Raw genomic sequence first — 26,542 nt, forward strand, 5'->3', positions numbered from 1 at the left:
CCCCACACCAGGACGGAGAATCGCTGGGGGCTGGCGTGAATCCCGCCCCCGCCAGTTGCTGAATTCTCCGGCACCGGATATTCGGCGGGGATGGGAATCGCGCCGCGCCGATTGGCGGGCCCCCCCCCGGCGATTCTCCGGCCCGCGATGGGCCGAAGTCCCGCTGCTGGAATGCCTGTCCCACCGGTGAGACTCAAACCACCTCTCTTACCGGCGGGACAAGGCGGCGCGGGTGGGCTCCGGGGTCCTAAGGGGCGCGCAGGGCGATCTGGCCCCGGGGGGTGCCCCCACGGTGGCCTGGCCCGCGCTCGGGGCCCACCGATCGGCGGGCGGGCCTGTGCCTTGGGGGCACTCTTTTCCTTCCGCCATCGCCATGGTCTCCTCTATGGCGGAGGCGGAAGAGACCCCCTCCACTGCGCATGCGCGGGGATGCCATGAGCGGCCGCTGATGCTCCTGCGCATGTGCCGCACGGCAAAGTCATTTCCGCGCCAGCTGGCGGGGCACCAAAGGCCTTTCCCGCCAGCTGGCAGGGGCGGAAATCAGTCTGGCGCGGGCCTAGCCCCTCAAGGTGAGGGCTCAGCCCCCCAAGATGCAGAGACTTCCGCACCTTTGGGGCGGTGCAATTCCGGACTGATTCGCGCCGTCTTTGGCGCCGGTCAGTGGACATCGCGCCGATTGCGGAGAATCCCGCCCCTGATGGCGGTTTAGGCATGATGGAGGCAACGTCCAACCTTCTGCTGACACGTCATTGAACTGAAACATCATCTCTGTTTCTCTCTCCATCGATGCTGCCTGACCTGCCGGACATTTTCTGTTTTTATTTCAGGTGTCCAGCATCTGCAGTATTTTGCTTTTGTACTTCTGCCCAAAGTCAGGTCAACTTAGTACAGGAAGCAAGTGTAAATTCATAGAATGCTCCAAATGCTGGTCACAATATTGAAATGTTTTGCAAACCGCTCCCTGCTGTCAGCAAAATGAAAACTAGAGTAACAACATTTGCACAGTTCATACCTCAGTCCCAATCTCTCCACTCTCTACTCTTCCTGCAGTCCCAGCCACCAACACCAGTTGTTTGAAACACCCAACCTTAGTTCAGTTAACCTAGACCAACAAAGGAGTTGAGTTTCCAGTCTGCCTGCTGCGGGAATCGTTGTGGGCGGGACGGAGCACTTGACGCACCATTTAAAGGTCCGTTGACGCTGGGCAGGAATCTTCGGCCTCGAGGCGGGCACGACCAGACGCTCCTGCCTAATATGACGGAGCCAATCAAAAATCCCATCTTCAATGGAAGTAGCATGTGTAAGCTTGTGATCTCCTGGCTAAAGTTATGTGCTGGCTGATGACAATTTGTCATAATTCAAAGCCACACAGGAAAGATCCCCTCTGTAAATATGCCAATCTGCCCATTGGAAATAAATGGCTGGATTCTCCGACCTCGCGCCGGATCGGAGAATCCCGTACCGGAGAATCCCGCCAACTCGCCGATTCTCCGGCACGGATTTTCGGTCGCCTGCCGAGTGCCCGCCAAGTTCGGCTGAGTCCCGCCGGCATGGGTTGCGTATGGTACCACCTGGCGGGACCTCGGAGTTAGTCTGCGGGGGCCGTCCTAGTGGGGTGGAGGGGGGAGCCGACCCCGGTGGGGGGGGGGGTTCTCCACGGTGTCCTGGCCTGCGATTGGGGCCTACTGATCGGCGGGTGGGCTGGTTCCGTGGGGGCCTATGTCCCTCCGTGCCAGGCCCCTCTAGGGCTCTGCCATATTGCCCGGGGGCCGGCGCAGAGATGGGAACCCACGCGCATGTGCGAACTTGCGCCGGCCTTGGCACGCCGGATTTCGGGCGTCGGAGCTGTGGAGACCACTCCGCCGCCGTACTAGCTCCCTGGGAAGGGGTGGATATCTGCCAGTTGAGGTCCGTTGACACCGGAGTGGCTCACGCCATTTTTCACGCCGGCGTCAGAACATGACCGCAGGATTGGAGAATCCCGGCCATCGCGTCCTGCCATTTCGTGCACATCATTATTTTCATCAGGAACCAACAACAACGACTTGCATCTATAAAGTACCTTTAAAACACTGAAATGTCCAATACACTTCGCAGGAGTGTTCATAGAATGGTCACACCACAGAAGGAGTCCATTCGGCCTATCGTGTCTGTGCTGGCCCGCTGTCGAGCTACTCAGCTAGTCCCAGTCTCCTGCCTTTTCCCTGTAGCCCTGTAAATATTCTCCCTTCAGGCTCTTATCTAATTCCCCTTTCAAAGCCGAGGTTGAACCTGCCTCTATCACACACTCAGTTACTGCATTCCGGACCCTATGTGTTTAAAATAATAGTTTTTCACCTGCCACCTCTGGTTCTTTTGCCAATCACCTCATATTGATGACCTCTGGTTCTCGGCCTTCCCCCAATAGGAACAGTTTCTCCCTATCCACTCTGCCCAAAAAACAAAATTAAACACCACCCTATAAGGTGATATTGGGAGAGATGGTCAAACACTTGGGGCGCGATCTACTGACTGCGAACCACCTAAACTGGACCGCGATGCGGCTGGTAGTTCCCGGGAGAGTCCTCTTCTAGGATTTACCCAGCTTGTCACGCATCGCAAAATCATTTTAAAAAAAAATGTTTTTATTGGTATTTCAAGTAACAGTTACAGAATAGAAAAGAAAAAGTTGGGCTTCTCACGCAGAGTAGTATACAACGACCAAAAAAAATCTGCACGTAGGTCGGAACAACCAGCCTTGAGCCCCTTGCTGTCACCGTAGCCGTGACTGGGGCTCTGATGCTGGATAATAATTACATTTTTACATCCGTGTTTGATTTTTCCACTAGTTTGTCAGGTTCCGCTGGGGCCCCTGCCTCTTGGCAATGGAGGTTGTCCCCAGTTTCCCCCTTCTGTTTCTTGGTACCTGTCATAAGCAAGTATGTTCTTCTTTATACTAATTCCTATCTCTTCTGTCATCCAGGGAGGTCTGGATTTGCTCACCCCAGCTTTCCCTTTAAAGGCGATATGCCTTGATTGTACCTTGATTGAACGTAGCCTATTGTTCAGCTACCGTTATCACCTGCCAATCCTTGACTCCAATTTATTCAGCCCAGACCCGTTCTTAACCCATTGAAGTTGGCTTTCCCCCAGCTGACTGTCTTTCTCTGGTTTGTGCCTTGCCCGTTTCCATCGTAAGCGTAAACCTTATCATACAACAATCACTGTCCCCTAAATGTTCTCCTCCCGACACTTGATCCACTTAGCCCGCTTCGCTCCCAGAAAACAGGTCCTTGAGGCACTTCCTTGTTTGTTTCAATGGCTGAAGAAAGAGAGATCACAATGTTGCTCTGGGAGCGATACTATGCCAGCATCCATTGCGCAAACGATAAAGCTCTCATCAAGCTGGAGGCCTAATCCAATCGGATTCTCAATTGAAAGCGTTAGTCCTCCCCTTTGCTCATTGGTTCTTGTTCCTGATAAATAATTTAACAAGAAGTGGGTGATTTTATTGATGTATTTTCAAGGCTTCTGCAGTAGGTTTAGTTAATTATTGATGTTTGCTACTTGCTATTTGTGCCTCATTGTCACTTTAGCTCCTTTGCTCTCGTGACCAGACACCTTTTGTATTACTGGGTCAGTTAAGAACAGATTGAACTCAGTAACAGCAGCCACATTTAGGCAGCTCAGCAAGGCAGCAGAGTCTGGAATATAAAAAATTAAAACACAGTAGCCAAGAATCCAAATAGCTGTCTGGCAAAAAAATATTAACATTGAATCTCATTTGGTAGCACAGTGGTTAGCACTGTTGCTTCACAGCGCCAGGGACTTGGGTTCGATTCCCGGCTTGGGCCACTGTCTGTGCGGAGTCTGCACGTTCTCCCCGTGTCTGCGTGGGTTTCCTCCGGGTGCTCCGGTTTCCTCCCACAAGTCCTGAAAGACGCGCTTGTTCGGTGAATTGGACATTGTGAATTCTCCCTCAGTGTACCCGAACAGGCCCTGGAGTGTGGCGACTCGGGTATTTTCACAGTAATTTCATTGCAGTGTTAATGTAAGCCTACTTGTGACACTAATAAAGATTATTATTCTTAAATATCATTTTAAATTTGAGTGCTGTCTAGTATTGCAACATTTCCATTACAAGGTAAGGCACTTTTAAGAATATATATTTTCTCTGTAACTCACACTGGTGAAAATGCCATTCTGAGTGTAAAAGGGAAGTGAACGAAAGCACAAATCAGGAAGGTTGTGCTTCCTGGTCTGCTTCTCATAGTTTTGCTCCCCTCTACCTCTCTAGAACCAAATGGTGTCTTCTACACACATGATGCGGAACACATAACAGCTGTGTCGGGTTCCCTGTTTAATTTCTGAAGAGTGCAATGTAATGGTGACAAAATTGTTCCTGCATTAAAATTAAATACCTGCTAAAATATTCCTGGAGAGCCTCCCTGTTTCCCTCCAGGGCCCCATCCCTCTGTTATCTTCTTCAGCTCTGTAACCCTTTTTGTGCTTCTCCAATCCTGGCCCCCTCTGAATTCCGGATTTTAACCAATCCCGTATTGGTGGCCTTGCATTCTAGGATGCGAACTCTGGAATTCCCTCCCCACACCTCCCGGCCTTTTTACCCCCCCCCCCCCCCCCCCACCACCACCTTCCTTTAAGACTTTCCTTAAAGCCAACCTCTTTATATTAAACTGTTGGCCACCTGTCCTAATGTCTCCTTACGTGGCTCAGTGTCAGATTTCGACTCACAATGCTCCTGTGAAGTGCCTTGGGATGCCATGTTAAAGGTGCTATACAGATGCAAGTTGCGTGTGCACCGGAAGTCCTGTTCATTTCACTATTGATTCTTGTGAAATTTGGATGTTGAGAAATAATGTAGTACAGCAATTTGCAATGGTCATGTAATTACTTCAATTTACCCAATGCACTTATTTATCATTTTTAACAGCTATGCCCGGACACTCAAATACTGCTGGATGCAGCGTATAAATTTGGCTCTTCCTATATCCAGACTGTGAGTAAAGGCCGACAAAGGTTGACTGTTTGTACCAAATCTAATTGTGTTGGGGAAGATTTTCTCCTTTTACTCATCCCAGCAGAAATCATGGCTGTGATATATAAAGGAACACGTTTCCCCAAACTCCGCAAAGGGTAAAGAAAGGAAACCTCCAGTGTCTGAGCCAGTGACCATTGTCAGTACAGTGGGAAATCCAGCACAGGCTGAAGCATAAGAACCGGATGGATGAAACGTATTGGAGGTGATGTTCGTTAGATGTATCCGACTGGGCAACACACAAACTGGGTAGTGGGGAGCTATGTGGGGATGGCTCCCTTATGCAGTTCCCCTGTCGGGGAAATTTCCCAGCGGCAGGTGTTAACGTTATGTTTATTGCATTGTTAGGGTTCAGGATAAACAGGAAGGAGAATATTCATTGATTAGGTATATTGAGCACATATAAAGAGGGACTGCTGTGTTGGTTGGTAGGTGAGAGGAAGAGATAAGCAAAGCTGCAGTCTGTAAATAAACCTGCTTTAAAGAAAAGGATTTGGTTTCACACTTCACTTGGGATCCAGTTAACAGCGGACTAGCAGGCGGATTGGATACCCGCTCCGAGGAGGCAAGAAGTTGATTTGTATATTTAGAGGGAATTTTAGGGGATCACCGCTTTGCTGATAGGAGGGTGCCCCAACCCCGCCACCTCATGGGGAGACCTCCAGCTTCTTGGAAATGACCCTGGGGGCCAACGGAGCCTGGGTGGCTCACCGAGGGGGGTGCCGGCAACGGAAGCAGCCAAACTATCCCCTCCCAGGAGAGTTTGCCCTCAGCCCCCAGAATTTTTTAAATTTTTTTATTCACTTACCTGGAGTGGTCCTGAGGTCTCCTGCATGCTTCGTGTACGACCATCTCTCCTGGTGGCCATGCTGAAGCTTCAGAGCTCCCGGCCCATCTGATTGGGTGGTCAGTGAATCGTTTAGCCGGTCCAGCTGCTGACCAGTGAGGCTGAGCGCCCATTTTGTGCCCCGGCGTACGGGTCCCAAAACCCATGTTAAAATCCAGCCCATGTGTTAGAGGCGAGGCTCTAAAATATGATGGTCCTTTGCCTAGTTTGGTGGTCCTTATTCCACCTGCTAGCAGTAAACCTCATGGGCTGTTGGAGACCACAAGTGGCCTAATTGAGATCATCACACATTGACTGCGAGGCCTGGGCTATTTCTTGTCTCTTATATCTTTAATTTAAAAGATACTAATTTTTAAATTAATCACAAGACATATTTGCTAGGATCAGATGCCTACACACCTTTTTACTTTGGTCTCCAATGGTGACAGTTTGGGGAGGCAATTCCAGAGCTTAAACAGCTGCAGGAATGGCCACCGATGTACATTCGAGTTCAGTGTTTCTCAAACTTTTTTAACGGGACCCCATTATCACCAACCGGTCATCCCTCGGGACCCACGCCGGCCAACCATCGAGAGCCGTGCCAGCCGACCTTTGCGACCCACCATTTTCACTCACCTTTAATGTGACAGGTGAGCCTGCTTGGTCCTCACGATGCCACTTGCTTTGTTATTCAATGTTACATTCCTGATAATGACTTCTGCTGATGATTTAAGATCTCACTGCGTCCGCTGAAAAAGACAAAGTGGTTTGTTGTCCTCGAACTCGCCGCGCTTAGTCTTCAAATGTCTCTGAAGTTTCGACCGTTTTAAATTTCACTTGCCCGTGCTTTCCAGCATATGACACACATGAACTTTGAATCCTGATTTGCAGTGGAAGAATTATTAACCCATACCACAAATAATCATCTTTATGCTGCTTTGTTCCTGTTTTCAGCTTCTTCTTGGGTTGTTCACCAGAGCCCACAAGTTCACACCAGCGCTGCTGGCAGCTGCAGAATGGAGGGATCTCTCTCGCGTCCAGATCACGTGACGTTAGCTTATGGGGCGCGTAACCTGTACTCGGTCGCTGCTTCTGGACAGTGCACTGACATCAGGAGGATGCATTCCACCCGCTGGGCTCTGGGCCTGCGCACTGATTAATCCAACACGCATTTGCGGGATGGCCGGCAATCTTAAAAGTCAGTCGCGGCCAACATTGGTGGAAGCCCGTCGCGGCCGTTGGGCGTTCCTCCCACGCTCAGGAGTACTGCGACCCTCCTGAAACCTGCCTGTGACACACCTCGGGTCGTGACCCTGAGCTTGAAAACCCCTGTTCTAGTTAATGCACATGAGGTGGCCAATCTCAGAATTCATTAGAATAAGCAGTATCATACATTTAGGCCTTTGAAATGATGCTGAACTATTTTAGAATTGAACTGACCAATGTAGCTGAACTCAAGCCTGTTTAAACTAAATGAATAAACAACAAAATGCCAGCTTGTTCAGAGGAGCCTGTAGTTCTGAGCTTAACCTATATCTTCATCCATTTGTGGACTGTGAACATTGCTGTCTAGGCCAGCATTTATTGCCCATCCCTAATTGCCCTTGAGAAAGTGGCGGTGAGCTGCCTTCTTGAACCTAACCTACAAACTGCTGAAATGATTTGTTAAGCAATCGGAAATTAGTTTTGGAGACTGGTGTTCAGAGGCGAGTGAAAATTATTGTTTTATTTCAGTGCAAGTTGCGGATCTCAGATCTTCTCAGCCGATTCCCAGAGCCCGTCTTTTTTGAGCTCTTTCTCCTGTTCAACGATAGCGAAGGAGTACAGAAGGTCTGGCCCATCCCTGTGCGCAATCTGAATCTGGACAGGAACGATATACGTAAGTCACCGTGTTGAGTAACTCTTTAATGCTCTCATGCGTCTTTGGACCAGGAAGCCATGTTCGGGCATTTAGTTGCGTTCTTGGTGAGCTTATTTGGCAAGTTCTCAATGAACTATTGCACAGGGTGATCACATGTCGGTTGCCAGCAACTCACTATTCTTTGACTGTACTGGAAACAGCAGCTAATATTAATTTGGCTGATATTAACCCCTTATCCAGGTGGATTGAATGGTGGATATGTGCAGCATAAAGAGTCCATACTTCATCACTGACCCAGCATTAGAGATCCCAGGTTTTGAACTCTCTCAATGGGAGTAGACAGCACTGAACTGAACCTACACTGGGCATGGGCATCGTGGCCACCCACTCCATGGTTAGAAGATGCGGGACAACCCGGGGTGCGATTGTGGCCATGAATCCCAGAACCTGGACCACATCACATCCCTTGTCCCCAATTTTGACCCCTTTCGTAGATGCTTGGGAAAACCTTTTCAGTTCCTGTGTTGGGTTTATTAGATTCCTCAGATACATGAAATGCAGGCAGAGCAGAATGCACAGCCATAGGAACGCTTCCTGAGTTTTCTGTATCCATGGCAATCTCAACAGGCACCTCATTTCTGGACTGAGCATCGGATGAGGCCCATTGAATGGACAGACTAGACATCCCATTATATGTTTCCCCATCATATGAAAGCAGCAGTAGTTTATACTCTGTTGTGGAGTTGCTTGGTACACAACGGCTTTGTGGATTGACCCATACAGTGGCCCTCCATATAGAACGGGCGGGGTGGGGTGGGGTGGGGGGGGGGGGGGGGGGGGAATGGGGAGGGATTCTAGCTTCAATCTCTGCTCTTGTCATGAGTTGAGTTAATTGTTCCGGTGCTGGGGGTGCTCTAACTGTTGCTGGGCAGATCATTGGGTGGGATTCTCCCGCAACTGGCCGGATGGCCCGACGCCGGCGCCAAGAGCGTCGGGGCGACTGGAAGGTGCGGAATCCTCCGCACTTCCGGGAGCTAGGCTGGCGCCGGAGGGGTTGGCACGAGTTGGCGCATACGCAGAACCGCCGGCGTGTTCCTGCGCATGTGCGGGGGGAGGGGGTTCTTCTCCGCGCCGGCCGTGGCGGAGCCCTACAGAGGCCGGCGCGGATGGAAAGAGTGCTCCCACGGCACAGGCCCGCCCGCAGATCGGTGGGCCACGATCGCGGGCCAGGCCACCGTGGGGGCACCCCCTGGGGCCAAATCCCCCCCCCACCCCCCGAAGACTCACCTAGCCGGCCTACAAGCCAGGTCCCGCCGTGATGGACCATGACCATTTCACGCCGGCGGAATTGGCCAGGAAACGAAGGCCGCTCGGCCCATCGGGGCCCGGAGAATTCCCGGGTGGGCCGCTGCCAACGACCCCCGACCGGTGTGGCGTAAACCCCGCCCCCGCCCGAAAGCCGCCGCCAGAGAATACGGCAGCCGGCGGCTGGTGGGATTCACGCCGCCCCCCGGGGATTCTCCGACCCGGCAGGGGGTCGGAGAATCCCGCCCATTGTGTCTCTAACTCCAAGGTAATCTTATTTTTTTCCTTTTGTGATAGATTGACTCCTAAATGGCAGTGTATTTATTCATAGGAAAGTCTATTCATTCTTGACATGTCAAGCTGGCCGGCAAGCTTGGCATTTCTTGTCCATGCCCAGTTCCCTTGACTTACACAGTGGGGTGGTGCACCACCAGAGGTTGGATAAGAGAAACGTGTTGGTCTGAGAGTGTGCAAAGGCTGGATTGGATAAAGGCACCAGGTTTTCTTCCCAAAGGATATAAAGTGAACCATTTGGGGTTTATACAACAGTCTGGCAGCTCGATGATCACTTTTACTGCGACGAGTTTACAGTCAAGCTCCGGCAGAGTTTTCAACATGTAAAACGATGGGTTAGTATGAAGAGTGGTGGTGTTGATACCCATAGCGACTGGGTACTCACCTTGTGTATCGGTGGGTCAGCCAGTAGCACCATCCCGTCTGAGTCAGGGATGGGAGCACAGAACTTTCGGCTAACTCCGATGCAGTACTGAGGGAGTGCTGCACTGTCAGGAGGTGCCATCTTATAAACAAAGAAAATTACAGCACCGGAACAGGCCCTTCGGCCCTCCCAGCCTGCGCCGATAGGGTGAGACATTAGGCTGAAGCCCCCATCTTAGGATAGGAGTAAAAGGTCCTGTGGCACCATTTGGCGGAGAGCGGGGGCATTATCCTCAGTGTTCTGGTCATCACCACATTGCTGTTGCCGACGCCTTGTGGTGTGCGACTTGGCTGCTGTGATTCCCACATTGCAAATGACTACACTTCAAAAGTACTTCACTTGCTGTGGGGCACTTTGGGATGTCCCGAGGTTGTGCACGGTCCTATATCAATTGAAGCCACTCTTTCCTTTTTGTTTCCAGGGGCAGGGGCCTTGCGACGATTCTTTTTGGTCGATGGGTTAACAGGGAGGAGGGACAGCCTCAGTAACCCACCAAGCTCTGTCACCTATGCTAAAGACATTGTACTCAGGTGAGAGGATGACCATTGACGGATTGTTCGATCTGAAACTTTAGCTGGTTGCAGTCTAATGCCAAGAATTGTGGGCTTTACGAATTACAGAATCGGTTCTCTGGTCCAATATAGTTTTACCTCCCTCGATCCCAGCGCTGGATGTGATGTGATGAAATGTGATCAGCAAACCCATTCAACCCTTTTCACACACAACACTATACCTAGGAAATGGTGGCCATGTCCAGCAGCTGCAGTCTGCTCAAACTGTCCCCATAGAATTAGCCGATCTCTAGACGAGAGGGTCGGCTTGACTTGAAGGGCTGATTCGAGTAGGAGGGCCGATTCGAGAGGGATAGTCTGCTCCAGTGGGAGGGTCTGCTCCAGTGGGAGGGTCTGCTCGAGTGGGAGGGTCTGCTCCAGTGGGAGGGTCGGCTCCAGTGGGAGGGTCTGCTCCAGTGGGAGGGTCTGCTCCAGTGGGAGGGTCTGCTCGAGTGGGAGGGTCTTCTCCAGTGGGAGGGTCTTCTCCAGTGGGAGGGTCTGCTCCAGTGGGAGGGTCTGCTCGAGTGGGAGAGTCTGCTCCAGTGGGAGGGTCTACTCCAGTGGGAGGGTCTACTCCAGTGGGAGGGTCTGCTCCAGTGGGAGGGTCTGCTCCAGTGGGAGGGTATGCTCGAGTGGGAGGGTCTACTCCAGTGGGAGGGTCTGCTCCAGTGGGAGGGTCTGCTCCAGTGGGAGGGTCGGCTCTAGTGGGAGGGTCTGCTCCAGTGGGAGGGTCAGCTCCAGTGGGAGGGTCTGCTCTAGTGGGAGGGTCGGCTCCAGTGGGAGGGTCTGCTCGAGTGGGAGGGTCTACTCCAGTGGGAGGGTCTGCTCCAGTGGGAGGGTCTGCTCCAGTGGGAGGGTCTGCTCCAGTGGGAGGGTCTATTCCAGTGGGAGGGTCTGCTCTAGTGGGAGGGTCGGCTCCAGTGGGAGGGTCTGCTCGAGTGGGAGGGTCTACTCCAGTGGGAGAGTCTGCTCCAGTGGGAGGGTCTGCTCCAGTGGGAGGGTCTATTCCAGTGGGAGGGTCTACTCCAGTGGGAGGATCTGCTCGAGTGGGAAGGTCTGCTCCAGTGGGAGGGTCTGCTCCAGTGGGAGGGTCTTCTCCAGGGAGAGGGTCTGCTCCAGTGGGAGGGTCTGCTCCAGTGGGAGGGTCAGCTCCAGTGGGAGGGTCTGCTCTAGTGGGAGGGTCGGCTCCAGTGGGAGGGTCTGCTCGAGTGGGAGGGTCTACTCCAGTGGGAGGGTCTGCTCCAGTGGGAGGGTCTGCTCCAGTGGGAGGGTCTGCTCCAGTGGGAGGGTCTATTCCAGTGGGAGGGTCTGCTCTAGTGGGAGGGTCGGCTCCAGTGGGAGGGTATGCTCGAGTGGGAGGGTCTACTCCAGTGGGAGGGTCTGCTCCAGTGGGAGGGTCTGCTCCAGTGGGAGGGTCGGCTCTAGTGGGAGGGTCTGCTCCAGTGGGAGGGTCAGCTCCAGTGGGAGGGTCTGCTCTAGTGGGAGGGTCGGCTCCAGTGGGAGGGTCTGCTCGAGTGGGAGGGTCTACTCCAGTGGGAGGGTCTGCTCCAGTGGGAGGGTCTGCTCCAGTGGGAGGGTCTGCTCGAGTGGGAGGGTCTACTCCAGTGGGAGAGTCTGCTCCAGTGGGAGGGTCTGCTCCAGTGGGAGGGTCTATTCCAGTGGGAGGGTCTACTCCAGTGGGAGGATCTGCTCGAGTGGGAAGGTCTGCTCCAGTGGGAGGGTCTGCTCCAGTGGGAGGGTCTTCTCCAGGGAGAGGGTCTGCTCCAGTGGGAGGGTCTGCTCCAGTGGGAGGGTCTATTCCAGTGGGAGGGTCTGCTCCAGTGGGAGGGTCTGCTCCAGTGGGAGGGTCTATTCCAGTGGGAGGGTCTACTCCAGTGGGAGGATCTGCTCGAGTGGGAAGGTCTGCTCCAGTGGGAGGGTCTGCTCCAGTGGGAGGGTCTTCTCCAGGGAGAGGGTCTGCTCCAGTGGGAGGGTCTGCTCCAGTGGGAGGGTCTATTCCAGTGGGAGGGTCTGCTCCAGTGGGAGGGTCTGCTCGTGTGGGAGGGTCTGCTCCAGTGGGAGGATCTATTCCAGTGGGAGGGTCTGCTCCAGTGGGAGTGTCTGCTCCAGTGGGAGGGTCTATTCCAGTGGGAGGGTCTGCTCCAGTGGGAAGGTCTGCTCCAGTGGGAGGGTCTGCTCCAGTGGGAGGGTCTTCTCCAGGGAGAGGGTCTATTCCAGTGGGAGGGTCTTCTCCAGTGCGAGGGTCTGTTCCAGTGGGAGGGTCTGCTCCAGTGGGAGGGTCTGCTCGAGTGGGAGGGTCTGCTCCAGTGGGAGGGTCTGCTCCAGTGGGAGGGTCTGCTCCAGGGCGAGGGTCTATTCCAGTGGGAGGGTCTGCTCGAGTGGGAGGGTCTGCTCCAGTGGGAGGGGCTGCTCCAGTGGGAGGGTCTATTCCAGTGGGAGGGTCTGCTCGAGTGGGAGGACTACTCCAGTGGGAGGGTCTATTCCAGTGGGAGGGTCTGCTCCAGTGGGAAGGTCTGCTCCAGTGGGAGGGTCTGCTCCAATGGGAGGGTCTTCTCCAGGGAGAGGGTCTATTCCAGTGGGAGCGTCTTCTCCAGTGCGAGGGTCTGTTCCAGTGGGAGGGTCTGCTCCAGTGGGAGGGTCTGCTCGAGTGGGAAGGTCTGCTCCAGTGGGAGGGTCTGCTCCAGTGGGAGGGTCTGCTCCAGGGCGAGGGTCTATTCCAGTGGGAGGGTCTGCTCGAGTGGGAGGGTCTGCTCCAGTAGGAGGGGCTGCTCCAGTGGGAGGGTCTGCTCCAGTGGAAGGGTCTGCTCCAGTGGGAGGATCTACTCAACTGGGAGGGTCTTCTCCAGTGGGAGGGTCTGCTCCAGTGGGAGGGTCTGCTCCAGTTGGAGGTTCTGCTCCAGTGGGAGGATCCACTCAACTGGGAGGGTCTGCTCCAGTGGGAGGGTCTGCTCGAGTGGGAGGGTCTACTCCAGTGGGAGGGTCTATTCCAGTGGGAGGGTCTATTCCAGTGGGAGGGTCTGCTCCAGTGGGAGGGTCTGCTCCAGTGGGAGGGTCTGCTCCAGTGGGAGGGTCTGCTCCAGTGGGAGGATCTACTCAACTGGGAGGGTCATCTCCAGTGGGAGGGTCTGCTCCAGTGGGATGGTCTGCTCCAGTGGGAGGGTCTGCTCCAGTGGGAGGATCTACTCAACTGGGAGGGTCTGCTCCAGTGGGAGGGTCTGTTCCAGTGGGAGGGTCTGCTCCAGTGGGAGGGTCTACTCCAATGGGAGGGTCTGCTCCAGTGGGAGGGTCTGCTCGAGTGTGAGGGTCTTCTCCAGTGGGAAGGTCTATTCCAGTGGGAGGGTCTGCTCGAGTGGGAGGGTCTACTCCAGTGGGAGGGTCTATTCCAGTGGGAGGGTGTGCTCGAGTGGGAGGGTCTACTCCAGTGGGAGGGTGTATTCCAGTGGGAGGGTCTGCTCGAGTGGGAGGGTCTACCAGTGGGAGGGTCTATTCCAGTGGGAGGGTCTATTCCAGTGGGAGGGTCTGCTCGAGTGGGAGGGTCTATTCCAGTGGGAGGGTGTGCTCGAGTGGGAGGGTCTACTCCAGTGGGAGGGTCTATTCCAGTGGGAGGGTCTGCTCGAGTGGGAGGGTCTACCAGTGGGAGGGTCTATTCCAGTGGTAGGGTCTATTCCAGTGGGAGGGTCTGCTCGAGTGGGAGGGTCTACTCCAGTGGGAGGGCCTGCTCCAGTGGGAGGGCCTGCTCCAGTGGGAGGGACTGCTCCAGTGGGAGGGTCTATTCCAGTGGGAGGGTCTGCTCGAGTGGGAGGGTCTACTCCAGTGGGAGGGTCTGCTCCAGTGGGAGGGTCTGCTCCAGTGGGAGGGACTGCTCCAGTGGGAGGGTCTATTCCAGTGGGAGGGTCTGCTCGAGTGGGAGGGTCTGCTCCAGGGGGATGGTCTGCTCCAGTGGGAGGGTCTACTCCAATGGGAGGGTCTGCTCCAGTGGGAGGGTCTGCTCGAGTGTGAGGGTCTACTCCAGTGGGAAGGTCTATTCCAGTGGGAGGGTGTGCTCGAGTGGGAGGGTCTACTCCAGTGGGAGGGTCTATTCCAGTGGGAGGGTCTGCTCGAGTGGGAGGGTCTACTCCAGTGGGAGGGTCTATTCCAGTGGGAGGGTCTATTCCAGTGGGAGGGTCTGCTCGAGTGGGAGGGTCTACTCCAGTGGGAGGGTCTGCTCCAGTGGGAGGGCCTGCTCCAGTGGGAGGGACTGCTCCAGTGGGAGGGTCTATTCCAGTGGGAGGGTCTGCTCGAGTGGGAGGGTCTACTCCAGTGGGAGGGTCTGCTCCAGTGGGAGGGTCTGCTCCAGTGGGAGGGACTGCGCCAGTGGGAGGGTCTATTCCAGTGGGAGGGTCTGCTCGAGTGGGAGGGTCTGCTCCAGGGGGATGGTCTGCTCCAGTGGAAGGGTCTGCTCCAGGCGGAGTGTCTACTCCAGGGGGAGGGTCTGCTCCAGGGGGAGTGTCTGCTCGAGTGGGAGGGTCTACTCCAGTGGGAGGGTCTATTCCAGTGGGAGGGTCTGCTCCAGTGGGAGTGTCTGCTCGAGTGGGAGGGTCTACTCCAGTGGGAGGGTCTATTCCAGTGGGAGGGTCTGCTCGAGTGGGAGGGTCTAGAACAACAAAGAACAAAGAAATGTACAGCACAGGAACAGGCCCTTCGGCCCTCCAAGCCCGCGCCGACCATACTGCCCGACTAAACTACAATCTTCTACACTTCCTGGGTCCGTATCCTTCTATGCCCATCCTATTCATATATTTGTCAAGATGCCCCTTAAATGTCCCTATCGTCCCTGCTTCCACTACCTCCTCTGGTAGCGAGTTCCAGGCACCCACTACCCTCTGCGTAAAAAACTTGCCTCGTACATCTACTCTAAACCTTGCCCCTCTCACCTTAAACCTATGCCCCCTAGTAATTGACCCCTCTACCCTGGGGAAAAGCCTCTGACTATCCACTCTGTCTATGCCCCTCATAATTTTGTAGACCTCTATCAGGTCGCCCCTCAACCTCCTTCGTTCCAGAGAGAACAAACCGAGTTTATTCAATCGCTCCTCATAGCTTATGCCCTCCATACCAGGCAACATTCTGGTAAATCTCTTCTGCACCCTCTCTAAAGCCTCCACATCCTTCTGGTAGTGTGGCGACCAGAATTGAACACTATACTCCAAGTGTGGCCTAACTAAGGTTCTATACAGCTGCAACATGACTTGCCAATTCTTATACTCAATGCCCCGTCCAATGAAGGCAAGCATGCCGTATGCCTTCTTGACTACCTTCTCCACCTGTGTTGCCCCTTTCAATGACCTGTGGACCTGTACTCCTAGATCTCTTTGACTTTCAATACTCTTGAGGGTTCTACCATTCACTGTATATTCCCTACCTGCATTAGCCCTTCCAAAATGCATTACCTCACATTTGTCCGGATTAAACTCCATCTGCCATCTCTCCGCCCAAGTCTCCAGACAATCTAAATCCTGCTGTATCCTCAGACAGTCCTCATCGCTATCCGCAATTCCACCAACCTTTGTGTCGTCTGCAAACTTACTAATCAGACCAGTTACATTTTCCTCCAAATCATTTATATATACTACAAACAGCAAAGGTCCCAGCACTGATCCCTGTGGAACACCACTGGTCACAGCCCTCCAATTAGAAAAGCATCCCTCCATTGCTACCCTCTGCCTTCTATGGCCTAGCCAGTTCTGAATCCACCTTGCCAGCTCACCCCTGATCCCGTGTGACTTCACCTTTTGTACTAGTCTACCATGAGGGACCTTGTCAAAGGCCTTACTGAAGTCCATGTAGACAACATCCACTGCCCTACCTGCATCAATCATCTTAGTGACCTCCTCGAAAAACTCTATCAAGTTAGTGAGACACGACCTCCCCTTCACAAAACCGTGCTGCCTCTCACTAATACGTCCATTTGCTTCCAAATGGGAGTAGATCCTGTCTCGAAGAATTCTCTCCAGTAATTTCCCTACCACTGAAGTAAGGCTCACCGGCCTGTAGTTCCCGGGATTATCCTTGCTACCCTTCTTAAACAGAGGAACAACATTGGCTATTCTCCAGTCCTCCGGGACATCCCCTGAAGACAGCGAGGATCCAAAGATTTCTGTCAAGGCCTCAGCAATTTCCTCTCCAGCATCCTTCAGTATTCTGGGGTAGATCCCATCAGGCCCTGGGGACTTATCTACCTTAATATTTTCCCAGAACTTGTGCAAACCTAAGCAAACCTATCTTGGCAGGTTCCCTCGCTTATTGACCCCTAACTATCAGTGTTTCATCCTAATGATTATGCAAGTTGCATTAAAAGAAGTGTGGCTGCAACAGTTGCAGCTAATCCTTGATTGTTTTGGAGTCTTGTGAGACATAAAATAGAGGCATTCTCATCGCAGCACCTTTCGTTTGCCTATTCTGGTCACTAGTGCGATAATGCCTTTCAATAAATCAGAAGATTCTACCTGTAGAATTTTGTTCGTTCCTTAAATGACCAACATCAAAGACTTCCAATAGTGGCAGTTTAATCCTGAGCTCAAAGGCCACATACAGTACTTGTGCGCTGCCCACCGTGCCGGGATAACTCCCGTGCTCCCACCTCATGACCTCTTATGTAGCTGTGTCATCACGTTCTCACGTGACCAATCAGTCTACTTTTCTCCTGTTTAGCTGGGACGCCTGGTGGCATGCGATGTAACAGTGTGTGCAGTGGAAACTACTTACAGACCATTGTGTGACATACAGTTATACAAACTGACAATGCATAACTGTTTACATATACATATTGAGGCACGGATTAGGCTGTAGCAACTGATGCATAGCCTTTCGCGTCTCCTTTACCACCACCACCTTCTCAAGGCCAATTAGCGATGAGCAATAAATGTCAACCTAGCCCACATCCGAATAATACATTTTTTAAAATTAAGTAATACAAGGCAGTAGCTTGTATTGCAATGCTGTGCGCTGTGTTGGACAAATAAATATATTATTGATATTTGTTGCTTTTTTCTGGAGGGTGCATTGCAGTCAGTTTTGTAATTCTTCACATGACTGAAGAAGAGAAAAGTCTTATTTGAATATCTCAAAGTTTCATTGGTAAACTTCACACAAAAAAGTGCAAACGACTTATGATAAAAAAGCTTGAAACCTTTGCAAACACCAACCCTATATCTGTTGTTTAAATGGTAACCAAACTTTAAACCAACCTTTTCTCAGCTGCGGTATTGTCAGAGATTGACGTACATGATGCTTCGGCTGGATCATTATTATCGGGCAGCGAACGTGGACAAGGTGCGGCGATGGTGGGAAGGAGAAGGGGTAGAGTGGGTTCAGATGGAGAAGAAATCTTGTAAGAGGTCTAGTTTGAGGGCTATGGTGACGGCAGCGTTGCCAATGGCTCCGAGTAGGTATTCAGGGAGCCCGGTGATGCAGTTCACGGTGAAGATATGGAATCAACTGAGGAGGCATTTTAGGTTGGAAGGGATGCCGGTGTTAACATTGCTGTGCGAGAATCATGGGTTTGAGCCGGGGTGGATGGATAGTGTATACAGGAGGTGGAGGGAAGTGGGACTGGTCAAGGTAAGGGATCTGTATTTGGAGGAAGGGTTCGCCAGTCTGGAGGAGCTAAGGGGGGTGGGGGGTAGAGCTGCCAAGGGGGAGTCAGTTCAGGTATCTTCAGGTTAGGGACTTTGTGCTAAAGGTCTGGAGGAGGTTCCCTAGGTTGCCGGAATACACCCTGCTGGAGCGACTGCTGCTTCCGGATGTGGAAGGGGAGGGAAGAATTGGGGATATATACAAGTGGCTGGACATCAGGGAAGCGAGCGGGTGGTGAAGATCAAGGAGAAATGGGAAGTGGAGTTGGAAGGGGAGATGAATTGGAGAGTATGGAGTGAGGCACTGCATGAGGTAAACGGGACCTCCTCTTGTGCAAGAATGAGCATGATACAGTTTAAGGTGGTGCACAGGGTGCATATGACTTGGGCGAGAATGAGTGGGTTCTTTCAGGGGGTAGCAGATGAGTGTGAGAGATGTGGGCGGGTGCCAGCGAATCACGGTTTGGGGTTGCGAAAAATTGGGAAGATTTTGGGCGTAAGTGTTTGCAGTCTTAGCCAGGATAGTGGAGGAGGAGGTGGACCCGGGCCCTTTGGTGGCGATATTTGGGATTTCAGAGAAGCCGGAGCTCATGGAGCGGAGGAAGGCCGATGTCATGGCCTTCGCCTCTCTGATTGCACGGCGGCGGAATTTACTGGAGTTGCGGTTGGCATCGCCACCGGGGGTAACGGCTTGGTTGGGTGACCTGTACGACATCCTGCGATTGGAGAAAATAAAGTATGAGTCAAGGGACTCTTCAGGGCAGTTTGATAAAAGGTGGGGGGTGTTTGTGACCGCGTTTGAGGAGCTGTTTGTCGCTGGGAGAGGGGGTGGGGTGTGACAAAGGGAAACAATTTGTACAGACTGTAAGTTGATTGCTGGGAAGTATGCTTCCTGGGGTGTTTATTTGCTGTACCCTGTTTTGATACATGTTTGTAATAAAATACATTTCTTTTAGAATACCTGAGCTAAGTTAAAACCTACCCTGTCATCTTAATCAGCATGGCTGTCCCACTCTTAAGGGCATTAACGCTTGAGGGGTTTGCTCGGCTTTGGGGAGAAAATGTTACCTTTTCTAAAGAGAAATAGCCAGCTACATGTTGACATTTTTACATACATTTGCCTAGAATATGTGGCACAGAAATGGACCGTTCAGCTGAAGACATCAATGCTGACATTTTCGATCCACTTGAAATGAAAATCGCTTATTGTCACAAGTAGGCTTCAAATGAAGGGCGGGATTCTCCCACAAGTGGCGGGAATGACCCGACCTCGGCGCCAAGAACGGCGCGAACCACTCCGGCGTCGGGCCAACCGGAAGTTGCGGAATCCTCCGCACGTCTGGGGGCTAGGCCAGTGCCGGAGGGGTTTGCGCCGCGCCAACTGGCGGCGAAGGGCCGGAGCGAGTTGGCGCATGCACAGAACCGCCGGCGTGGTTCCACGCATGCGCAGACCGACCGGCGTGTTCCTGCACATGCACAGGAGGGTTCTTCTCCGCACCGGCCTTGGTGGAGCCCTACAGAGGCCGGCGCGGAGGGAAAGAGTGCCCCCACGGTACAGGCCCTCCCGCAGGGCAGTGGGCCGGGGCCGGATCCCCCGTGCCCCCCAAGGACTCCACTAAACGGCCTACCCGCCAGGTCCGGCCGTGTGGGACCATGTCCATTTCACGCCGGTGGGTCCGGCCAGGAACTGACGGCCGTCCGGCCCATCGGGGCCCGGAGGGGCCAACAGCCCCCGACTGGCGTGGCGTAAACCCCGGCTGGGGGTCGGAGAATGCCACCCGAAGTTACTGTGAAAAGCCCCTAGTCGCCACATTCTGCCGCCTTTTCGGGGAGGCTGATACGGGAATTGAACCCGCGCTGCTGGCCTTGCTCTGCTTTACAAGTCAGCTGTTTAGCCCACTGTGCTAACCCAGCCCCTGCTAAACCAGGATTAGGAGCCGAAGTAGACAATTTAGCCCTTCGAGCCTGCTCCGCCATTCAATCAGATCATTGGTGATCTCTTCGTGGTTTCAAATCCACCTCCCTACCTGTTCCCCATATCCCTTTGACCTGTTTCTTAGCAGAAATATATCTATCTCCTTCTTGAAACCATTTAATGACTCTGATTCCACCGCACTATGGGGCAGCGAGTTCCACAAGTTCACCATCCTCTGCGAGAAGTAGTTCCTCCTCATCTCAGTATTAAATCCACCGCCTCTTAACTTACATCTGCGACCTCTCGTTCTAGATTGCCTCACAAGGGGGAACATTTGGTCGACATTTACTTTATCCATTCCTTTTAGTATTTCAAATACTTCAATCAGATCCCCGCTCATTCTTCTAAACTCCAGCACGTATAAGCCCAAACTGTTTAATCTCTCCTCGTATGTCAACCCTTTCATCCCCGGAATCAATCTGGTGCACCTCCTCTGCACGGCTTCCAATGCCACCACATCCTTCCTCAAATAAGGAGACCAAAACTGGACACAATACTCCAGATGTGGTCTCACCAACAGTCTATACCATTGTAACAACGCTCCCATCATTCTCCCATCTTCACCCATCTAACTCTTTCAGCAAAGCCCTCTCCCCCTTTCTCTCTCACATAACTATCCAGCTTCCCCTTAATTCGCTTCAACCACTCCCTGTGGCAGAGAATTCCACATTCTCACTGCTCAGTCGGGTAAAAGAGTTTCTTCTGAATTCCCTACTGGGATTTATCTTGATTATCTTGCAGTAGTAAGCTCTAGTTTTGCTTTTCCCCACGGGTGGGAACACTTTCTCTTTAACCACTCTTATCAAACCTTTCGTTGCTTTAAGAAACTTGGACGGCTGAGGCCTGACCTAATTCTTTTAGAGAGAAAAAGGTCCATCCTTTCCCGATAGAAATATCATCATGGGCGGGGATCTCCGCCGAGGGGATGGTCGTTTGGCCGGCAGCCCGGGGGGGGGGTTGCCCGACGGCGTGGGGCTGCCCCGCAATGGGAAACCCCATTGACCGGCCTGCGTAACGGAGAATCCCGCCGGCGGGTCGGGGCAGAAATGTGGCGGGGCGGGACAGAGTATCCCGCCGCACATTTTTGGTGTTATCCTTACAAACCTTTTTTGCACCTTCTGCAGTCTGTCTATATCCTTTATATAATGGGGTAACCAAATTATCTGAAGGTAGGTGGTTTTAATCTTGATTATACTCTAGTCAGCAATAAGTTGTTCAGAGTTTTTGCTGGTGTACCTGTGGATTGTTGCAATGGTTTTTGTTTTGATCGGAATAGTGTTTTGACAAAGCAAGGAGCCCTTGCTCCTTAAAAGTCAGCTATTTTTAATCCTTTATACGTCTTTGTGTAGGACCTACCTGCCTACTAGGAGCCCAACCAGAGAGCCGCCATTTTTACTGACAGTACAATATGCTCAAATACAAGATCTCCGTGCAGAAGCGCAAGTATGTAAAATTTTTATTTCCATGCATGGTGCTTCCAGCTTTATCCACATAATGTGTTCAATGTAGCGGACAAGCACGCAGCGTGCTCACGTTATTGCTCTGTTTTGCTATTTTTATTGAAGTTTATATTCCTCGGCCTTTATTAAACTTAAGTGGAAGAACGGAGGGAGCTACAGAGCAATCTTTCTGATGCGCCGTCTGAAGCACTATCAATTACGACGAGACGAGAGTAGAGAGTAATGGAGGCTTTATTAAGCAGAGATGTGTTGCCTCCTGCAGCTGCTGCCGAAATGGCTGCAGCTCGGTGAGCACACACATTTATACTCCGCCTACTGGGCTGAGCCAGCAGGCAGGGATCCCGTACCTGTAGTACAGGAGCCTTACCGCATTACCTCTCATATATGTATTATACAAACAGTGGTGACTACCACACCGTCAAACCAAGACGCCATCTGTCTCCCCAGGTGAACATAAAAGTACCCATGACTCACTTGAAGGACAGGGGAGTTATAATCAGTGCCTTGGCCAATATTAAAACTCAACCAATGTCACTACAGCAGATTATCTGGTTATTGTCTGGTTTGTAGGAGCCTGTTGTGTGTTTTGTGAGGGCCGTGAAGAATCAACCATGGGTTTGTAGAGTCAAACAGAAAGTAACTTTATTTACAACAATATTACTCAGTACCAGCAGTCCACTACTGGTTCCCCCTCTAGCTGGTACCACACTGGCCAGCTCTATTTATACAGCCGCACTGCTAATGGTTCCCCCCCCCCCCCTCATTGGGGGAGCTCATATTCCCCAAGGAACATTGGGTAACCAATTGTCCCCTGCCAATAAGATACGGGCAGCAATTAACAGTGTTCAAATTGTCTGCTGTGTTTCCTGTGTTACGACAGCGAATACACTTCAAAAGAACATCATTGGTTGTAAAATGCTTTGGGGTGTCCTGAAGTTATGAAAGACCCAGATATAAATGCAAGTCCTTCTTTGTTTTAACATGCACCCGCTATTCGACATATGTAATTTAAACTGATAAATTGCACCTCCCGGCAGATCTACAGAATTTACAGTGCAGAAGGAGACCATTCGGCCCATCGAGTCTGCACCGGCCCTTGGAAAGAGCACCCCCCCCAAGCCCACGCCTCCACCCTAACCCAGTAATCCCACCCAACCTTTTTGGACACTAAGGGCAATTTATCATGGCCACTCCACCTAACCTACACGTCTTTGGACTGTGGGAGGAAACCGGAGCACCCGGAGGAAACCCACGCAGACACGGGGAGAACGTGCAGACTCCACACAGACAGCGACCCAAGCCGGGAATCGAACCTGGGACACTGGAGCAGTGAACCGCTGTGCTACCATGCCGCCCTAATGTTCTAACGTTCATGGTCTGTGCGTACCCAACTGAGATTGGGTATGGATTCTATCAGTGAGGGATTCTTTCAGCCAGTGGGAATTGACATTATTTGCCACGAATACTATCTCAACTGTGTCAGTCAATGAAGAACTCAGTCTTGGTTGAATACTGCTCTGCATTTGGCCAGTACAGGGTCACTTGTTGATTGAAGGTTTTGAATTAGCATCTGAATTAGGCGACGAGGTTGAATCTTCACTGACAGATTTGAGGAGACCATATTAATAGAGTAGATATTGGCCTTCAAACCTGATCCAAAGTCATTGCTACTTTGCATTTGAGAAAATTCCTCATTCTTCCTCACAGCTGTGGCAGTGAGTCATACAAGGAAAGTATGCAGTTCTATAGCCCTTTAATGTAGTCAACTGACCCACAAAACAGGAGATCCTAAATTGCTAGGCCTGATACCTCCCATTAGGACAGCAGTTAGGCTTCTCCCATTGACCTCAAGGTCCTCAATGGAGGGGGATAACTTTCTACTGATAACTAACTGATGTAGCTCTATTGGAAACGTTGCAGATAAGGATAGGGTCAAGTACAGCTGTGATGCTCCCAGAGTTGAATATTCTACTGGTAATAACAACCCACTCTCCAAGCTGCTAGTAGGCATCAGTGCCTTTCGTTCAAGGAGGAAGGACATTTAAAATCAAAACTATTGCCACTTTAATTTCATTTAATTCTTGGAAGAAAAGGTTTACTGTGGTTGAGCCTACTCTTGATCATCAATAAAGTGATGGGAGGGGTCATCAACAGTGCTGTTGACACTTACTCAGCAATGATCTGCTCACTGATGCTGTGTTTGGGTTACATCAGGGTCATTCAGTGCCTGACCTCATTACAGCCTTGGTTCAAACATGGACAAAAGAGCTGAATGCCAGAGGTGAGGTTAGAGTGCCTTCCCCTGATTTCAAGGCAGCAGTTGGCCGAGGGAGGCATCAAGGGGCCCCTAGCTAAAGTGGAGTCAGTGGTAAGCAGGGGGGAAACCCTTTGATGGTTGGAGTCACACCTAGCACAAAAGAAAATGGTTGTGGTGGTTGGAAATTAATCATCTCAGCTACAGGACATCACTGCACGAGTTCCTCAGCGTAGGGTCCATGGCCCAACCACGTTCAGCTGCTTCATCAATTATTCTTCCTTCCATCGAAAGATCAGAAGTGGAGATGTTCCTGATGACTGCACAATGTTGAGCACCATTCTTGGCTTTTCACAGCAACTTCATTTGAAGCCAACTTGTGACAATAAGCGATTTTCATTTCATTTCATTTCTTCAGACACTGAAGCAGTCCATGTCCAAATGCAGCAAGACCTGGACAATATTCAGGCTTGGGCTGAAAAATGGGAAGTAACATTCGTCTCACATTAGTGTCAGGCAATGACCATCTCCATTAAGAGAGGATCTAACCATTGCCCCCTGACATTCAATGGCATTACCATCGCTGAATCCCCCACAACCAACATCCTGGAGGTTACTATTGACCAGAAACTGAACTGGACTAGCCATATAAATACTGTGGCTGCCAGAGCAGGTCAAAGGCTAGCAATCCTGCGGCGTGTAACTCACCTCCTGTCTCCCCAAAGCCTGTCCACCATCTACAAGACACAAATCCCCACTTCTCTGGTTAAGTGCAGCTTGAGCAACAGTGAAGAAGCTTGTTACCATCCTGGACAAAGCTTGATTGCTCCCACTTCCACCAACATTCAATCCCTCCACCACTGAACAGTGGCAGCTGTGTGTACCAGCTACAAGATGCACTGCAGTAACTCACCAAGGTTCCTTAGCAGCACCTTCCAAACCCACGACCACTACCATCTAGAAGGACAAGAGCTGCACATACCTGGGAACCCCACCACCTGGAGGTTCTCCTCCAAGTCACTCACCACCCTGACTTGGAAATATATCGCCGCTCCTTCACTGCCGCTGGGTCAAAATCCTGGAACTCCCTCCCTAACAGCACTGTGGGTCTACCTACATCTCAGGAACTGCAGAGGTTAAAGAAGGCAGCTCACCACCACCTTCTGAAGGGCAACTAAGGGTGGGCAATAAATGCTGGCCTCACCAGCGACGTCCACATTCCGTAAATGAATTTGAAAAAAATTATTTAGTAATCAGTTTTAATCATTACGATAATGTTAACTTCCTCAATGCTTCTGGAGAGTGAAAGCAATGTGACTGAGAGAGGGAAACAGAAAGAGCCACTTCTACATTGAATTACGTGGAATTTACAGTACAGGGCCATTTGGTCAACGTGTTGGATATGTTCCACACAAATCTGCTTCCACTTCTTTTCATCCAACCCGACAAACATTGCCTTCTCGTCCCTTTCTCTCACACCTGTTTATCCAGCTTCCACCTAAAAAGCGTCAACCCTATTTTCCCCAGCGAGCCCTTGTGGCCGCCTGTTCCATTTGCTACCCACTCCCCGGATAGTGATGTTTCTGCTGAAGTTTGCGGCGGGAAATTGGGAAGAGAGCCGGGCTGCGTTTTGCAGGCGGGAACTTGAGTTGGCTCGCTTCTCATCTTCGCAACGAGGTCAGAATACAATCAATAAAATGATTTGAAAAGGGGGTGAAGAAGCCTCTGATTAATCAAAAATGCTCCTGGAAAACGCGCGGGGCAAAATATCTTTAGCTGTCAGAGTGTTCATGCATTCTGCCTCTTGGAAAGGATTGCTGCTGCAATGAACGTTGTCTTGGTTACCCAAGGAGCTGACACGATTGTGGAAGATTCCCCCACTGATTCTTTATGACTTTCTCCTCCAGGTAACATTCGCTGCGCGCTATGAAATGAGTTATTCTGTACACAAGAGAGACACCGATGTAAGTACTGAGATAAAATCAAAGCGCGGCACATTTTCTCATCTGATTCTGTCTATTAATCCGATTGAAGATTACTTAGAACACGACTCCTCACAGCTCCTGTAATCATCTCTTTGCCCTTCGGCGGTATCGTTTCGACATTAAACATTTTGTGAAACACTTGCCGAATATTAATAACAGTTCCAGCCGAGAGATGTCATTTATTTTGAGTTTTGTTTTAAACTGGCAGACCCATACTGATGGAGGTTTTGGAAGAATGGGGAAGTTAATAAGAGCATTATCAGGGGCTCTGATTTGTCAGCTTTCCTGGGCGTAATTGGATCTTATAGCCCTGGAAAGTGGGACTCCAGGGCCTGATAGTTCTCGGGTGCAGGTCTCAGGGTGTAGTCATATTTTGAAGGGCTCACAGGACTGCAAAATGGGACTCTGTAAACAATAGTGATGGTTAGATGGCTTTTGTTTCGGTGCAACATCGTGGGCCGAAGGGCCTGTACTGCGCTGTATTGTTCTATGTTCTATGTTCTATATAATAGGCCAGGTCCTGAGATCTGGGAGCCTTGGACAGAGAGGTTTTGAGATCTGGGATTTTACTTGTCCTTTAGTTGCCTTGATTTAACTCCTTCCCCGACCCTCTTCAACTCTTTCCCCCTGCCTCTTTAAGACACACTTTAAACCCTACCACAGATCGCGGTTCACAGACCAACCTGGCATGTAAGGCAACCCAATTTATTCAGTGCTAACCCACCCCCACCCACCCACCCACTGCTCTATCCTTTTCTGATAATAAATCCCCTCGGGCTACCTGGGTTACATGAGTTTCGAAAACAGCATTTTTTACAATGTTGAAATGCGCTGTTACTGTATGAACTGAATCACACCTTGAGGAAACATTACTGAACTTTACCGTCGCATGGAAATGGGTGATTTACAACGCTAAAAGATGTCATTTATTGAAAGCTTGTCGCGAATTTACAATGAAA

General features: G+C 51.5%; 1 protein-coding gene across 4 annotated transcripts in view; it reads left to right on the top strand.

Annotated features, from left to right (window-relative positions):
- LOC140430398 (meckelin-like) overlaps positions 1–26,542 on the top strand; it is a 170,659-nt gene that overhangs the window by 56,036 nt on the left and 88,081 nt on the right. For all 4 annotated transcript variants that reach the window (XM_072517855.1, XM_072517856.1, XM_072517857.1 and 1 more), the window contains 5 exons: positions 4,931–4,996; positions 7,596–7,740; positions 10,167–10,275; positions 21,234–21,327; positions 25,506–25,562. In XM_072517855.1, coding sequence (XP_072373956.1) covers positions 4,931–4,996; positions 7,596–7,740; positions 10,167–10,275; positions 21,234–21,327; positions 25,506–25,562 — 471 coding nt within the window. The remainder of the gene's footprint in view (positions 1–4,930; positions 4,997–7,595; positions 7,741–10,166; positions 10,276–21,233; positions 21,328–25,505; positions 25,563–26,542) is intronic.

Source organism: Scyliorhinus torazame, chromosome 10, assembly GCF_047496885.1.
Source record: "Scyliorhinus torazame isolate Kashiwa2021f chromosome 10, sScyTor2.1, whole genome shotgun sequence".
Lineage (NCBI taxonomy): Eukaryota > Metazoa > Chordata > Chondrichthyes > Carcharhiniformes > Scyliorhinidae > Scyliorhinus > Scyliorhinus torazame.